We start from the raw sequence: 16,437 nt of genomic DNA on the forward strand, positions 1-16,437 counted from the left end.
CTCTATCTTCTTCTGTCATCTGCTTCCTTCCGCTTCCACAGCAAATGATCTGCACCCATCTCACTCCATCCTTACCATCCTCCTCTGTCAGCCCTCTGCATCTCCTCCTTCACTACATCCACAAACCTCCTCTAAGGTCTTCCTCGTTTCTCTTTTATTCTTTCCTGCCTGGCAGCTGCATTTAGCATCCTTTGTCCCATATGTCCACTATCCCTTCTCCAAACCATCTCAGCCTGCCTCTCTAACTCTGTCTTCAACCCTCTCAACTCAAGGTGTCCCTCGAAAGTAATTGTTTGTCCCTACTGGTCACTCCCAATGAAAATCTTTATCTTTAGTTCTGGCTCCTGTCCTGTGACCCACACGAACCCAACACACTAACCTGAAAGGCAAAACTAAAATTTCATTGACTGTGAATAAATAAAAACGCGATCTTTAGTTATTAGATATTTGTCAGTCCGCCACTCTCCAGCCAAGTCCAACAGGTGGCAGTGATTTAACTCCAGTGTGTTTTGCTAACCGCCAATGAATCAAAAGTAAAAGAACGTCAGGCCTCACAAGCGTCGCTTATTGGTTTAAGGCGATCACGTGAATTATACGCGAGAAAGGGGGACGGGGGGAGGGCAAACATGGCTGACGAAGCAGGGGAAGTAAACACAGCTGTTACAGAGCGCGACGAAAAACAAGAACAAGATGAGCCCAAAGTTTTACGACCAGCGACTAATGGCGAACCGGATGGGGGCAGCGAGCAGGACTGGACCGAGAGGCAGGCTTCCCAGGTCGCAGAGGAGAACAGCTGGTCGGCTCCTCTCCTGTCTCTGGCTCGTAAGGCCACAGAGACGATTAGCAGCGGGATCAGCTACGCTGCCATCCAGAGAAAGCCCTCACAGGGATACGCGGCGAGCTCCCCGACCGAGAATGAGGCCGAAAGTGACCTCAGTAACTCAGCGAAAAAGCTTCCAGGTAGACTTTGATTTTTCTGATGCCTGCTAGTTAATGCACTTTAAGATCGAACCATTGCGGCTGTCACAGGCACTTGAAACACTGTATAAGTGTCAGCTGTCACATCACATGACTCCAAGATCAGACTCTTGGTTTTTTTGGTTAGTGAAGTGCTCCTTTTCCGGCTATGTCATCTGACAGAATTAACCTCAGAGCTTCTCCTTTTTTTCATGCTTTCTGTACAGTTGTTCCCCCCAAAGACTCAATGGCAATAGAAAGATCCAACCTGCTCAGCATGCTGAAGCTCAGCATCAGAGTGTTGATTCAGTCTTCTATGAGTCTGGGCAGGACGCTTGACTCGGAGTACCCTCCTCTGCAGCAGTTTTTTGTTGTCCTGGAGCACTGCCTCAAACACGGTCTTAAAGGTTAGACGTAAATAAATCTGACTTTTGCTGTTGTGCTATATTTAGCTGCCTGCATGCTGAAGTTAATTCTGCATGTTGTCTGATTCAGCCAAGAAATCCTTCATTGGTTACAACAAGTCTATATGGGGACCACTGGAGCTGGTAGAAAAGTTATGCACGGAGTCTGTCAACATCGCCACCAGTGCCAGAGACATGCCTGGCATTAAGTATGCCATTAAATGCCATTATATTATTTCTATAATAAAACTGCATCGCAACTGAGTTTAATTGTACTTATACTGTCATTCTTGTTTTTGTTTTTCTTAGGACTGGTTTGGGGAGAGGAAGGGCTTGGCTGCATTTGGCGCTTATGCAGAAGAAAGTAGCCGACTATATGAAGGCCCTGCTGGACCACAAGGACCTCCTGAGGTCAGTTACACTTGTTTTATAGTGCATTATAAACATGGGTTTCTTCCTAGCATCCACTTTACCTTTTAAATCCCTTAGTGAGTTTTATGACTTTGGAGCACTGATGTTGGAAGACGAAGGGTCGGTAATGGTGGGGCTGCTGGTGGGCCTCAACGTAATTGATGCTAACCTTTGCATTAAAGGGGAGGACCTTGATTCACAGGTTAGTGATGCTGTTTTGTAAGAATCAGTTTCACTCTGAGGAAGAGTTGGATCGAGATACAGAGTGATCTGCTCTTCTTTCCCGTTTAGGTAGCAGTCATCGACTTCTCACTTTATCTGAAAGACTCTGCTAGCAATGAGACTCCAAAAGAGTAAGCATCTACACTGCTTTACATTATTTTTTTAATCTGGACTGTTCTATATTGTTATTACTGTTTAAAGCATGACCCCATATTAAAAAATCCTTACTAAACTTTGGTTAGATATGTCTCACAACTATAAGATGGTAATTGTATCGCTCCCTTCCTTAGTGATTCGAAGATGACAGCCATATTGGATCAGAAGCACTACATTGAGGAGCTAAATCGTCACCTAAGCGGCACCGTCACTGACCTTCAGGCTAAGATGGACTCTCTAGAGAAGACTAATAGCAAGCTTGTAGAGGAGGTTAGGCGTGCTTTGTGTGTGCAGCTGTGGGACTGTGTTCGCACTGGATTGATCCTCTTTAACATCAGCTTGTGTGTGTGTGTGTGTGTGTGTTTTCTCCTCTTCTTCAGCTGACAGCTGCCACAGACAGAATCAACTCTCTACGGGAAGAACAGGAACAGCTGAAAAAGGAGAACGAGACGATCTTGCAGTCCAGCCAGAGAAAAGAGGAGGTGTGGGGGGGGGGGAAAAGTGTCTAGGACTAACTGCAGCTGAAGCCCCTCCAGATTTTAAGAAGGAATGAAAAATGCCATGTTTTTATTTTTCAGGCAGTGCTTCAGGACAGCCAGGCAGAGCTGGAGACATACAAACAGACTAGACAAGGCCTGGATGAGATGTACAATGTGGTGTGGAAGCAGTACAAGGAGGAAAAGCGCATTCGCCAGGTCAAGTATCAGTGACCTCCAGGACAGACTGAACCAACACTCCACACCTGGTGTTTTTGGGTTTTGACTCAACTCTAACTGAATTTGACTCCCTTGTGTATTAGGAGCTGGAGCGTGAACTGGAGCTGCAGGTGGGGATGAAGCAGGAGATGGAGGTGGCCATGAAACTGCTGGAGAAGGATACGCATGAGAAACAGGACACGCTGGCAGCCCTACGGCTCCAGCTTGACCAAGTCAAGACTCTCAATGTGCAGATGTTCCACAAAGCTCAGGTATAAATAGATGAGCATGATTATAACTTTGTCTTTCGCACTTACACACACACACACACACACACACACACAGATTGCGCATTTGTCCAAATCGTGTGGTTTCTCAGGACTCGGACCGCCAAGCAGAAAAAAAGCAGGCAGAGGCCGTGCAGCTTGAGCAGAGGATGAATGAAATGGAGAACACCATGAAGGAACTTGAGCAGAGGTATGCGTGCTTGCCTAGGTTGAGATTCAGTTTCGCATTTACATTCCTTTAAATTGACGCTCCTCTTCATATTTTGTGACTCATAGACTACAGAGATCGGAGCAGGAGCGCAAGCAGAACGACCAGTCGGACGAAGACATGAAGGTGGAGCTGCAGGGAAAAGTCGATGCTCTGCAGAAACAGCTAACAGATCTCGATACGCTAAGGTGAAGAAATACAATTGTGGGTGGGGCGGGGGGGTTGAGTGTGGTATTAAGCAGTATGTAGAGAAAAGGTTCATAAAAGGGCAAAGTTGCAAATGTGATTCACCTAAAATGTTTGTTCTCAAACTTTTCAAACATTGTGTAGATCGAGTCCATGCAGTAGTTTGCAGTTTGATGACTTGAGTCACATTTTTGTGTTTTCGGAGCACAGGCTGGGGTTGGAGAACGAGCTGCGCAGTGAGAGGGAACAGAGACAGAACTTGCAAAAAGCTCTCCAGAGGGAGCAGGACAACAGCACCGAACTGCGCACACAGCTGCAGCAGCTCCAGGGCCTGCACTCGGTCAGCATCTCTCAAACACACACACAACCTGTGTCACGTTACACTTGCTCGGATCTAAATAGGCGAATTATAGCGATGGAAAAAAATGTGTGCGCTCTTGACAAATGAAGTTTTATTTTCAAAGTGAAAGGCAACCTACAGCTGCAGCTAAGATTACTCCTACACACAGGCATAAAATACTGTAATCCAATGCCAACATTTAAAATGTGTGATTGGCTTTGTAGAGACTGCTTCTAGACTCTAGCAATGAAGCTACATTGCTAGAGTTGGCTACAAGTCAGAATAAGAGCTTTTTTTTTTTATTCTTATGTTCATTAAAAAGTACCTTTTGTAATTATGGCCTTCAAAATGCAGCAACGCCTTTCACCACCAGGGAGCAGTGTTTTACCAGTGGGTGTGTTGAGATGTTTTTGAATGTGTGGTGCTATTCTTTTAACTTTAGATACTCCTTTGTGTCCAAGGTTCTTAAGAAGCTTTTCCTTTTGTAAAAGAGAACGTGCTCATCCTGACTTACCTGGTTATTAATTCAATTGGCTTGATGTACCATCTTGTGGTACAAGGTGGTATTACAAGAAAGTACTGTGCAGCCCCAATCCAACTTCACTGAATGTCATCAACACAGTACATAGATGTTTTAGATTAAAAGTTATGCGGTTTGTTGTTGGTTATTTCTTCAAGTCTGCTGGTAACGTTTCATATTTTAAACACAGGAATTTAGAAACTGTACCTTTCAGCTTCATCACCAGCGAATTATATATTTATGCCAGATGACATTACCTTAAAGAAATAGTTTATTTTACAAAAATATTATTTGTATGACAGCTTTAACAAAGCCTCCCTCCTGTTTCATCCTCTTGTAAGCGGTGTAAGAGCATATTACAAATTCTTGAACATAAATGGGATGTTATGACCTTTTTTTCTTTTGCTTCTTATGGATCGACTTTGCAGGAGCTGCAGGAGTTGAAGCAGGAGAAGCAGCAACTGCAGCAGAAGTGCGAGCAGCAGGAACAGGCTCTACAAGAAATGGGACTGCATCTCAGCCAGTCAGTAACTGCGATGTTTTTCTTTTTTTTTTCTTACTAAGGAATGCCATTTCACGTAGGAGAATTTATGCCACTTTCATCTTTCTCAAAGGTCTAAACTGAAGATGGAAGATTTCAAGGAGGTCAACAAGGCCCTGAAGGTAAAATGTTAAAGAGTCGAGGGTGGTTTACTTTTATTGTTGACGCTGTAAGACTTGGAATGAGAAACCATTGCTCTTCTCAGGGCCACGCTTGGCTGAAAGATGATGAAGCCACTCAGTGCAAACAATGCCAGAAGGAGTTCTCCATCTCACGCAGAAAGGTACGTTCCGCCCACCCCCATTACATTTCACTTGAGAGCCGCTTCCGTTAACGTCCGCAGTCACATAAATGTTGCCACGTCACGCTGTATGTTTTGCATGCACAGCACCACTGCAGAAACTGCGGAGACATCTACTGCAACAGCTGCTCCAGTAATGAGCTGGCCTTGCCTTCGTATCCACGGCCTGTGCGAGTGTGCGACGTGTGCCACTCCCTGCTGCTGCAGAGAAGCTCCTCCACAGGTTCCTGACGACATACCCACAGGCTTTAATGTTTTCTCCACACGCTCCAACACTGAATATACTCATTTAATGAATTTAAATACTTGTGTTATGAAAAGGAAAAAGAAAAAAAAAAAAGGCGGGAATGTGATTTGGTGTTCCATTGATGCAGTTACCTGAAATTCAGGCATTTTATTTGTACTGACAATGGTCGCCTTTAACGTTGACAGGATGGATTTTAATAAAAAGTAGTTTATGCAGACTTTATGCTAACGAGACTTTGCATAGACATGGAAAGGCTTGAGTATCTGCCACCAATGTTTCCCTGGGTTGGATTAACAGAGTTTAACAAATGTGGTAATCTCTTGATAAACTGGCCTTTTGATATGTGCAGTTTTTCTAATTCAAACTGTGGATGTACTGTTGGGATTTCAGCTTGAGCTGAGAATCTCTGCTGTTTGCAGGTTTGTGTACTCACAGAATGTAAAGGCACACTGCTTTCTTTATTTAGGATGATTTTCAAAATAAATTTAACAGAAATAACCTGAATATTTTACTTTTGTCTTAAAAGATTATATTTAAACCTTTGAAAATCCTGAATTAGAGGGGTGCATTTTTAATTCTGGAAGTGACTTTGATATTCAGCCTTGTTATGCACTTTCCCCCCTCCCCCTTTTTAAGATCAGCTCTAACCCCACTGCTGGATGCAGGCAGAATTGTGTAAATGACTGTAGAATGTTGGCAACAGCAACACTATTTTAGAATGTATTCTATCAGGATTTTATGGATCACGTCAACTGCTACAACGCCATTTTCTTAATTTGACTTCTTTTAACTTTAGATATTTGATAAATGAATAAAGCCTCCTGTTTTTCCACCACTTGTGTCAATTAGATATTCCAGACTAGTTTATTCACTTTGTGCACAAGAAATACAAACAGCATCTGAAGCAGTAGAAACCTTCATGGTAGCAGATTTGAAATGAACTTGCTCTCTGTATAGCCCTCATCCAGGAACAGAAAAAGAGCACTAACAGTCACACCATAAGAAAACAAAACATGCTTTGACCATGTTAAGTCCCAAACCTAGATTAACATTTTGTACAGGAATTTAAAATGAAGCTGAACACTATGTAAAAGGTGAAACAAGGTCCAAACATTAGAAGATACCGGACATTTTCAGTTTCTGTTCATGCACTCGGACACTAAAACGTTTTGTTAAATCCACCAGCACAGGATGAGTTAACCGTGCTTAAAGAACGGTAACACAAAACGGCACGCTTCCAGGGAAAGATAAACTTAAAGCACAGTTTATGTTATTTGTAAATCTGTGAGGAATGGGGAAGACAAACATCACTTTGACACATTTATTGTGACGAACATATGATCTCACTGCTCTCTGAAGATCACCCACTTAAAAAAAACAAAACAATAATAATACAAACCCTACCCTTTGTTTTCCCCCAAAACAACCCCACCAGACCCTATCTGAATTATTACGAGAGACTTGCATTTCCAGTCCTTTCAGCAAAATGCTAATTAAAAAAAAAAAAAAAAAAAAAAAAAACTAAATGCAAAAAGAAAAAACTACATTCCCCATCCCCCACCCAGTCCATTCATTGAGCCTCTGCTTCCTCCTCCACCGCCGCCATAGTAACTGCTTCCCATTCCGCCCTGGTTACCTAACAAGAGAGAGAAAATACACACTATAGGACCGAGGAGTTCATCAAGGAGTCACGCATAGAACGACAAAAGCTTTCCAAGTTTAAAGGGCTGAATTAGCCTGGATCCAAGATGACAGAACTACACAGCACCTTCTTCCTTAGAACCCAGTGTCATTAAATACATTACACAGCAGTTTTGGAAGCAGCTGCTTCAATTTTTTTTTTTTTTTTTTTTTTTTTTTTTTATAAAATGATGGGGAATAACAGCACTCCTCTGGTAATTAACCACTGTTTCCACCCTTTGCAACACTGTAACAACCCAACTTTAGGACACTTTTTAGCTGCAGATTTTTCTTTACTGTTACTACCATATGTTAAGTAACAATATAACTATTATTTATTTCAAAGTGTGCTTCAGAATTAGCCAGCTAATAAAAGAAAGGTGTTTTACAAGGCCAGTTTAAGGTGTTACTGAATATTTATGACTTAAAAAAAACAAAAAACAAAACAAAACAAAAAACAACTTAGTAGCATCTCATTTGGTGCCAGACAGCAAACACTTACAGCTGTCACGAGTTTAAATATAAACAAAACAGTCACAGTACACAAATAAGGTTTTATGGCACCTTCACCTAGGACAACTTCAATTTCACTTATCAGAGAAAAGGGTTAGACTATAAGTCTTTGCTCAAACCTTTAAAGGTTCTGTAAAGAAATATATTTTAGGAAATACAACAGAGCTGACACTCACTATAGTCACTGTAGCCACCCATGTTTCCTTGGCTGCTGTATCCACCAGAGTACCCTGAGCTCAGCTGGCCTCCACTATAGGATGACTGGCTCCCTGTGGAAACAAATCCCATTGGGCTGTATGAGTAAACCAACAGATACACATGCATTTTAAGGGAAATAACACAGGGCCCTATTTTCAATATCACTAAAACTTTGACTCACCCATGCCCCCCATCATCTGGCTGCTGTATGCTCCATTACTGCCACCTGCTGTTGAGTTCAAAAACAGCTCCACGTAGCGGTGCTCTGCAGAACAGGAACAAAAATCATAAGAATTAACACGCAGCTTTAAAAGGGTGGGGTGCTCAAGTTATTTTTTAAAGCAAACTCACGCATGTTAGCTTTATCTTTGGACATGGCTGCTACAGCATCTTCGTGTGTTGCAAACTCTACATCTGCCTCCCCGGTAACTCTGCCATCTGGGCCAATCTCAATATGGACCCGCACCGGATTCAAAGGTGAAAAGAACTAAAAAAGACGAAAAATAAATAAATGCACAAATCACAAGTGTTGTCTGCTTTTAAGCCCCTGCGGCGACACAAAAGATAACAAAGGACTGTCAGTGATCTCTCAACAACTTACATTGTAGATGTCTGTTTCTGTGGCTCTGTATGGCAGGCCCCTCATATGTACACAGTGGCCTGTTGTGCTCTGAAAGGAAGAGCCGCCATCGCCATACCGTCCATCCGATACACCTGAACATACATAAATGGAATTAACACAAGGTCTTATGAGGATTTTATCCTAATCTTATTAATTGTTATATGAATTGTTAAGCATGAAGAGACATGAGGGGGTGTTTATTTAAAAGAAACTTCATGGGTAAAGACCAGTAAATCTGATTTCACCTGCTCTCCAGTCCCACTTGGACCCACCTCCTCCGTAGCCTCCTCTGCGCATTCTGTCATAGGACCCCCCTCGGCCCATCATGTTGTAGCCGCGTCCACTAGAGGGCCGGTCATAGGGGCCGGGTCTCTGCATGCCCATAGGCTTCCTCTGGGGTTCGTAATGGGTCCGCACCTCAGCACGGCTACTCTTGAAGATCTCAATGTACCTGAGAGCATACAGATACCACAGTGAGGGCATGGAGAATGGGTGAGAAACTGCATTTGCTTAATACTGGTGAAACTGGGCTATGCAGATGCTGTCATGGTGTAGTCCATAGGTAGTAATAGATTTAAGTACTTATTGCTAGTCGTTAATAAAGAAGATTAAAAATAACTTATTTACTGATCAATAAGGAAGTTGTCCAAATTGATAAGGGCCTCAGTGAGTTTTACACTTTTCTTATGGTTACCTGAAGCGACTCAGATCTGTTTCAGTGTTTCAATAGTGGTATGTGTCGTTGCCATGACAGCTTTTGTCCTGGTTTTAGAGGCACAAAGAGAGCTCCAGCCCTTCTGCAACCCACTAAGCATTACCTGTGACAGTGGGCTCCAGATCCTTGTGTACAGTGGCCCTCTGATTTTTACTAGCAGGGAGACTCCTTACCATTTATCAACCTGGACTCATTTTTAGTGCTGAGACACCATTTGTTCTCCAAATCGGGCATGCACTCCATTTCAGGATTCGCCTCATATTTTTGAATGGTGACCAAGCACTAATCTTCCCCCTGAACATTGTGAATATATATATATTTTTTAAAACGTGGATCTAAGATAGCAACTTGTGTGTATGTGTGTGTGTGGTAAATATGACAAATATGCTTCAAGTAGCCAAGATAAATGTGTCAGTTTTGCATTTGGTTCAGATGTTGAAGGTGCACACCATAAGAAAAGCAACTTATCCAGCCAACCAACCAACCATCCCCACCTGTGCCCTATTCTTTCCTTGTGTTTCTTTAGAGCCTTTTCAGCTATATCCTGTGAAGCAAACTGCACGAAGGCCTCCCCCGTACTCCTCCCCTGGATGTCCACCGGCAATGTTATCCCATTTGGCACGATTTCCAACCCTTCAACCCAAGGACAGATAACCCCAGCAGGGGACATATTAAATCACATGCCCAATCACAGAGAGAACTTTCTCTAAAGAGAGAGATATTAGACTTATGGAAAACTCTATACATCATCACACATACCAATTCATTCCTTTTTTGTGTCTTTTTTCTTTTTCTTTTTTTAAACCAGTGACTTTCCATTTAATTTAGTTACATTTACTGTATTCTAGGGGATAAGATAGAAATGGCAGGATAGAGGAAGACTATGAAGAAGGGCACTGTGTGGGGGATATCGGGCTAGTATTAATGTGCTGATGAGGAGGGTCTAGGTGGGTGACATGAGGAAAATTCGTGGTTGCTCTTTCGTTAAATCTAAGAATTGGCATATCCTCCTGAGAACTGAGGAAACAGGAATCTTCCTATTGAACTTTTTTGGTGATTTCCTTCCTCTTTGGAGCTGAAAGAGGCCACCCAAACACATGGGATATCAATGGAAAGCCCACAATGTCCTCTATTAAGTACATCAGGACTTAATATGATAGCTCAAATAAGTCAAAGATATAGACCAGAGGGCATGAGTGAATAGGCTGGTGCTCAGGAGGATATACTGGGTTTAAAAAAAAAACAACTTTTAAAGATAAAATTATTAATACATGGTGGGGAAGAAAAAAAAAGTTTAAAAAAAAAAAATTGAAGACAGAGGCTATATCAGTGATGAGCGGGACCCACTCAATAACTAGTGTATTACCATTAGGCTGAGACTATTTTAAAATGTTTCCACATAATGGGGGGAAAATGTGAAGAAGGCTGAAGATGAAAATGAGGGGCAAAGATAGGAAAGGGTGTTTGCATAACAGATCCCTGCCCTTGTACAAAACATCAGGTCTTCAAATAAATTCTCTATTTAAACTTCAACTGGCTTCCTTTTCCAGCATCATTTCCTTCATTCATTGTTTTTAAGTGTAACCACATTAGATTGTCATTTACAATGGCATACTGACTTCTTCGTAAATTAGATGCAACAAGTTTTGGTGTCGGTAACCAGAAACAAGAAAAGGAAGATCGGAGGGGAGAAGTTTAAATTACCAGCATTAAGGGGGTTTATATTTAACCAGCGAACAAGGTTTGTTGTTACCTGAGAAAAACTGCACAATTTCCTCCTTGCTGCACCCGAAGGGAAGGCCCCGAAGCCGCACAAGCCCGTCCCCAGCTGTCTCTGGACAGTTTGGGCCAGTGTGCTTCATGACCCAGTCCATTTCCACATTGTTTGATTTAAACACTATATCAGAGAAGAGAGAAATTACTTCGCTCAAACTGGTAACTTATATAGCATTTATCAGACATTAACTCAGCTGTATGCTGTTATACGCACCTTCTACATATCTGTGACCCATCGTTTCTCTGTCCTTTTTCACTGCAATCTTCAGGTCTTCTTCTGTCTCAAATTCAACGAATGCCTCTCCGCTGGGACGCCCCTCTCTTGTGTAGGTGAAATGGATGCCACTTCCATTGTTTAGGATTTTGCACTCTGCAATCAAAATGCATTATCAGATCATTTCTAACTGTGTTACGTGCTTAAGTATTCTTTTGAAAAACAATAATGCATAAATACCTGAGAAAAACCTCTGAACTTCATCCACTGAACAGGACCAAGGAAGTCCCCGGATTCGCACTACATATCCCTCATCAGCCATGACTGGTCACGATCCCTGAAGATTATGAATAAACGCTTCTTTTAATGTGATTAACCAATACAAACTAACAAAGATACAATAATACAGAAGTCAATACCCTGGTGCTTCGTTTACTCTTTTATTTTCGTTGATCCCCTCTTCACAAGAACTGACACTGTCTCTCTAATGGGGACACGACTAATTCTGAATACAACTGCATTAAAAAAATCCGACTGGCTGGTTTATACATATACATTGACTACAATACGCCATAAAAGCTTTCCTTGATTTACTCTGAGTTATTTCAAGAAAAAGGGGCCTATGTAGCAGCGCCATCTTGAGACAGTTTCGACAGATATTTAAGAAAAATTGCTTTACTGCTCATACTCTTCCGCGGAACAAAGGTTGTTGTTGTCCAAACGTAAGTCCAGAGCAGTCGTCACAATTTCCTTATCTATCAGTACTCGCTAGCGAACTACCGGCATCCACGTAACAAAAAGCGGGAGCTCCGAGTCGGTGCCCGCTAGCAGCACAAAATCAGTAGCCAGCCACTTTCATTCGACAATATTTCCGCGATTGTTGGCTTTCGTCAACTACTTAAGAGTTCGAAAGAGCCATGTTGTTGATTTGTTACGAAATATCTCACTTACTTTAAACGCAGTGCACGGCCCTTAGCATATTAACTACCGCACCCACACAATAGAACAAAAGCGGCCCTCTTGGCCTGCGCCATGTTATTAGCATCGGCAGTTAGCTCTTAAGCTAGTACCGTTAACTAAGCTACCTGTATTAAAGCTGATTCACACATTCAAACCTGTACCTATGTACATTATGAGAAAAGTTGTTCAAACCATGATATAACCAAGTAAAACGAGAGATACATTTATCAATATACCTGATACAAACGCAGATGCAACACGCCGGAGTGTGTGTAATCAGACCTGCGTGGTGCGGCTGAAACTCTCCACTGGGTTGCCAGAATTCTCCAACCATCCCCCCTTCAGGAACCAAAACGGCGCGCCTCATCATGGCATCTGCTTCAAAAGGCCAAAAAATGACGCAAATAAAATACGTTTATAACAAATTTTATTATTTATTTGTGTTTTTAATTGTATCAAAACCGAAGAATGTATAGTTTGTGAAAGGGTGTGTAATAAATAACGTGACAGAAAGGGTGGATTTTTAAACACACCTGGCAATCCTGACGAAATAACCAAACGCCTCCAACTGGCCTGTGTCCACGCCCAAAACCGATGACGTTTCTGCTTGAGGTCTTGGCGACTTCTCCTGGCCTACAAATCCAAGTAACCCTGTTTACATTCGTCAGTAATCCTTTTCAGCTTTTTTCTTTTCTTTTTTGAGTTAGTGTATATGAATGAGCTACTTTTTATGGCAAGGCCAAAGAGTTCATGTTTATCAATGCCAGCTCAAAGTACCACACTACATCACTAAAAACAACCCATTTAGCTACAAGCCTCAACAGATATTAATTTCGTGCTAGGGTAGTTTGTAATAGTAACCTAGTTCGATGAGGCTTATTTTGATTATTGGAACTAAATGATAATACAAGCCTCAGTTACCGGTTTTGGTGACTACTATGCCTGAAAGACCATGTTTATATACAATAGGGACTGTTTCCCAGACTTGGATTGAGCTTATCCCTGAAGTAAAAACTTTTTTTCCCCAATTATAAGCATTGTCAGAGTTTTCTTTTAAGATAGGACTAGGCTTAATCCAAGTCTGGGAAATTAGCCACGGGGTCAGCAGCCCCAAGTAATCCAGATATAGACCACAAGTGACCCAGACCTGCAGCAGGGAGTTGGTTGCAAATCAGTGACACCATTAAAAAATATGTGGAGTAAATGAAGAGTGTTTGTTAACTTATTATCATTATTTCAGTAATGCTGCTTATTCAAGGTTACACTCATCTAGTATTGGTGTACACTGCTAGTTAAAACATATAAAGCACACAATTCTGGAAATAAATGCTTTCAAAAAATGTATGAATAGTCACACAATAATCAAACACAGTCACATGGGGTTTAACCAAAGGGAATGAAATACACTGTTTTTAACCACACTCAGTCCTTACTGAATCAAATGTGATCTATAAGGTAAGGTGTAAACACAATCTAGGACCTTTGTGTAGTTCAGATGTCTTGGTTCATGGTGGTGACAACCCTGAATTCACTGGTAGTTCTGTAAGATTACATCAAACACAAACAAGGCTCCAGGTAGGCTTTTGACTTTACGAGTACATTACAGTGATCTTTTGGACTAGAGGGCAGTCCAAGTGAAGTATTTATTCATCACTGAAGTCACCATTGTGTATTTAATCTTGTACAAAAGTCGCCAAAGCACGCACAGTTCAATAAGCCTCAAGGATATCTTGTGACAAATGGACTTTCTTTCACAGTAGACATTTGGACTTGTTAGGGTATAGTGGTATACAGGTGTATTAATGTTGGCTGCATTCCTCTCATGGGAGGGAAGGTACTGTTTTCATGCGTGGTGTTTCACTTTCAGGACTTATCGGGACACACTGAAAACAGAACAAATTCTCAGATCTCTTCTCTGGAAGACATCATTCCCGTTAGATGACCACTCAGAACTACTTTACATGTATTTGTGCAGACAATTTACCCAAATTAAATAAGTGGACCAGCAAAATGTCCCACCCCATAAAACCCCACAATGAGAACCACTCATTTTGGAGGTTATAGTTTCAGAGCATCAATTACATTGTTAACTTATCTGTGAATGAAAAGTTTGTTCATCATACACCATTGTTTGTTAATTTTTGTTGTTTTTGTGTGCGTATTTTTGCTAAAAAAATATTTTTTTGTTTCTTTAAATTATTATGTATGATTACCAATAAATTATTTAACTGCATTATATTTAATTGGAAGCACTCAATAATGACTTGATACCCGTTATTTCACATTTAAAAAAATCACACTAAATGATTCATTATAATTTACAAAGAGTGTCAGTACACTTTCGAAGTAGTCCTTATGTGCAAACGGTATCCCAACATGAGTTTACATCAACTAGTAAAACTAGCAACTAGTTAAGTTGGCCTACCATGTCATGTCTTGACGTTCGTTCTACTGCCTCGTGATATTGGTAAACCTAACATGACGTCGCGGGCTCATTTTGACAAGCATCAGCTTTAACCAATAGAAGAGACATGTCTCTCCTGATGAACCAATACGGTCGAGAGGATTTTCCACAAGGGCGGCGTTTCTCAGAAACTGTGCGTATCGGGTTAGGTTGTTAGAAAGTTAATGGCTGGGGGAAAGAGATCCTCCTCAACCCTCGCTTCGGGAGAGTTTCTGGATTCCCTGAAGTAAAATCACGCGAATATTCCACAAGAACGCGCCTGGACAGACATTTAAGTCAACAACTAGCACGTTAACGCACGTATCGTGAACACAAGTATGCAGGATGCAGTAGCCGGGACGGCAATGCTGACGGACGGCTTCGAGGACGAGATTGACTCGGTGACTCCTCGCTCCCCAGTGGCAGGGATGGGGGTAGGAGCGACACCAGGAGGAGTCGGACTAGGGGGCATTGGGATTGGTGTAGGTGGAAAGAAAGTACGTTTGTACGGCGAGCCAGGCGGGCCTGCTGCCGAAAGACTGGATTTCAAACTAGCGGCCGCAGCCGTCCTCTCTTCGGGTCCAGGATCCGGCAGCGACGAAGACGAGGTTTCAGAGGTAGCTACGCTAAGCTAGTTAGCTAAGCCTAACCATAGAGCTAGGCAACATTCCTCTCCTAGCGCGAGCTGGCTCCTAGCTAGCACATTAGCTCGCAGTTGGCAGCCACCCCCTCCCAGGCCGCTAAAATTACGTAAAATTAACCAACCCGTCAACAGAATAACACCCCTCGTCAGTTGAGACGCTTATGGACAGTTTACTGTCGATCATGTTTGGTGAGACAGGAGCAGTTGTTCACGCCAACCGGCTGAAATGTTTTATTTATGCAGCGCAGGCTGTGGCCACGGCCTAGTTCGGGTGTAAGCGACGACGGCCTCGTTTGGAGCTGTCGTCTCGCAACACCCATCACAAGTTTGCAAGCTATCCAGCAGCTTTCCAGCCACGGCAAATGGATGATGCCCACAAACCCACGGACGTACACGGCCAGCTAAATATCTACCATTTCATAGTTGTGGTGCAATTACGTCACTTTTCCCACCACACCATGTAAATCAACACCGATTGTCCCTTAGGCTAACTTTTCGATAGGCTTAGATTCGGATTTTTAAAAATATAATTATTTTGCTGCTCGTATTTCCACAGTCGGTGTCGACTAATTAGCTAACTGGTCTTCCAGCCGTTCACCTAGGTCGTTCAGATGGCCACGGTGACTGTCAGCTTTATTTGCGTTGTCACATTTTGAGGGCGATTTGAGTTCACGTTGAGAGGTGTCCAACTTTCAATGTCACACACGGCGGACAGGTGTGACTGCATCCCGTCAGCTAAACGCACTTTAGACATGTTTTGTCATCTGGGATGACATAGTTTAAATTGTGTGTAAAACCCTCAGTCACCCTGTCATATATGCATTTCAAATGCACGTGTGGCAGAGCCACATCTTAGGGGATTTTTGTCAAAATCTTCAGAGCTATAGTCACTCATCAAATGCCTCGCTATTTTATTATTTTTTTACAGCGTCCGTTTGAACGTTATGAGACTTTGCAGCTTTACTGTTCCCATATAATTGAGTTTACCATATCGTATGACAGCAGCAGACACTGAAATGGAAGTTGTTAGACTGCTTGATTTGCACAAACTTGTCAGATGTCCATGTGACTTTTTTCATGGCAACTTGAGGGTTAGTGTACGGTAGTTTGTACTATTTAAAAAAACGCTTCCATTGAAAAGTTCTTGGTGTTCAATGAACCTGCACCAAGGAGCACTGGACCTGTGGAGCTGTCTTGT

The 16,437-nt window shown here is 42.2% G+C and overlaps 3 protein-coding genes across 12 annotated transcripts in view; 2 read left to right on the plus strand and 1 right to left on the minus strand.

Annotated features, from left to right (window-relative positions):
- The first annotated feature begins 587 nt into the window (after positions 1-587).
- Positions 588-6,236, plus strand: rufy1 (RUN and FYVE domain containing 1). Its single transcript, XM_085421878.1, has 17 exons — positions 588-960; positions 1,185-1,364; positions 1,453-1,570; positions 1,671-1,772; positions 1,851-1,974; positions 2,064-2,125; positions 2,285-2,420; positions 2,531-2,632; positions 2,729-2,845; positions 2,950-3,117; positions 3,225-3,322; positions 3,409-3,528; positions 3,737-3,866; positions 4,815-4,909; positions 5,001-5,049; positions 5,133-5,210; positions 5,316-6,236. The coding sequence occupies exons 1-17, from the start codon at positions 627-629 to the stop codon at positions 5,457-5,459; spliced, it is 2,157 nt and encodes a 718-aa protein (XP_085278004.1). The 5' UTR covers positions 588-626; the 3' UTR covers positions 5,460-6,236.
- A 61-nt stretch (positions 6,237-6,297) lies between these two features.
- Positions 6,298-12,543, minus strand: hnrnph1 (heterogeneous nuclear ribonucleoprotein H1). Of its 3 annotated transcripts, none has more exons than XM_085421890.1 (11): positions 12,390-12,543; positions 11,434-11,530; positions 11,194-11,349; positions 10,957-11,100; positions 9,698-9,836; positions 8,734-8,939; positions 8,468-8,580; positions 8,218-8,353; positions 8,048-8,131; positions 7,845-7,937; positions 6,298-7,111 (listed from the first exon to the last, which is right to left on the minus strand). In XM_085421890.1, the coding sequence occupies exons 2-11, from the start codon at positions 11,513-11,515 to the stop codon at positions 7,017-7,019; spliced, it is 1,248 nt and encodes a 415-aa protein (XP_085278016.1). In that variant the 5' UTR covers positions 11,516-11,530; positions 12,390-12,543; the 3' UTR covers positions 6,298-7,016. The 3 variants fall into 3 exon arrangements, with proteins under 3 accessions (XP_085278016.1, XP_085278024.1, XP_085278032.1); XM_085421898.1 differs by having other exon boundaries at positions 8,761-8,939; positions 12,390-12,528; XM_085421906.1 differs by having other exon boundaries at positions 6,298-7,115; positions 12,390-12,528.
- Positions 12,544-14,749: 2,206 nt separating this feature from the next.
- The window catches only part of ankhd1 (ankyrin repeat and KH domain containing 1), a 33,684-nt gene continuing 31,996 nt past the window's right edge, over positions 14,750-16,437 (plus strand). For 7 of the 8 annotated variants that reach the window (XM_085421828.1, XM_085421812.1, XM_085421820.1 and 4 more), the window contains exon 1: positions 14,751-15,213. In XM_085421828.1, coding sequence (XP_085277954.1) covers positions 14,935-15,213 — 279 coding nt within the window. In that variant the 5' untranslated portion in view covers positions 14,751-14,934. Of the gene's footprint in view, positions 15,214-16,437 lie in introns of all 8 variants that reach the window. The other variant, XM_085421853.1, reaches the window with a different exon arrangement.

Source organism: Rhamphochromis longiceps, linkage group LG2 (genome assembly GCF_057381845.1).
Source record: "Rhamphochromis longiceps isolate RC_006_pf linkage group LG2, R_longiceps_female_GT1.1, whole genome shotgun sequence".
Taxonomy (NCBI): Eukaryota; Metazoa; Chordata; class Actinopteri; order Cichliformes; family Cichlidae; genus Rhamphochromis; species Rhamphochromis longiceps.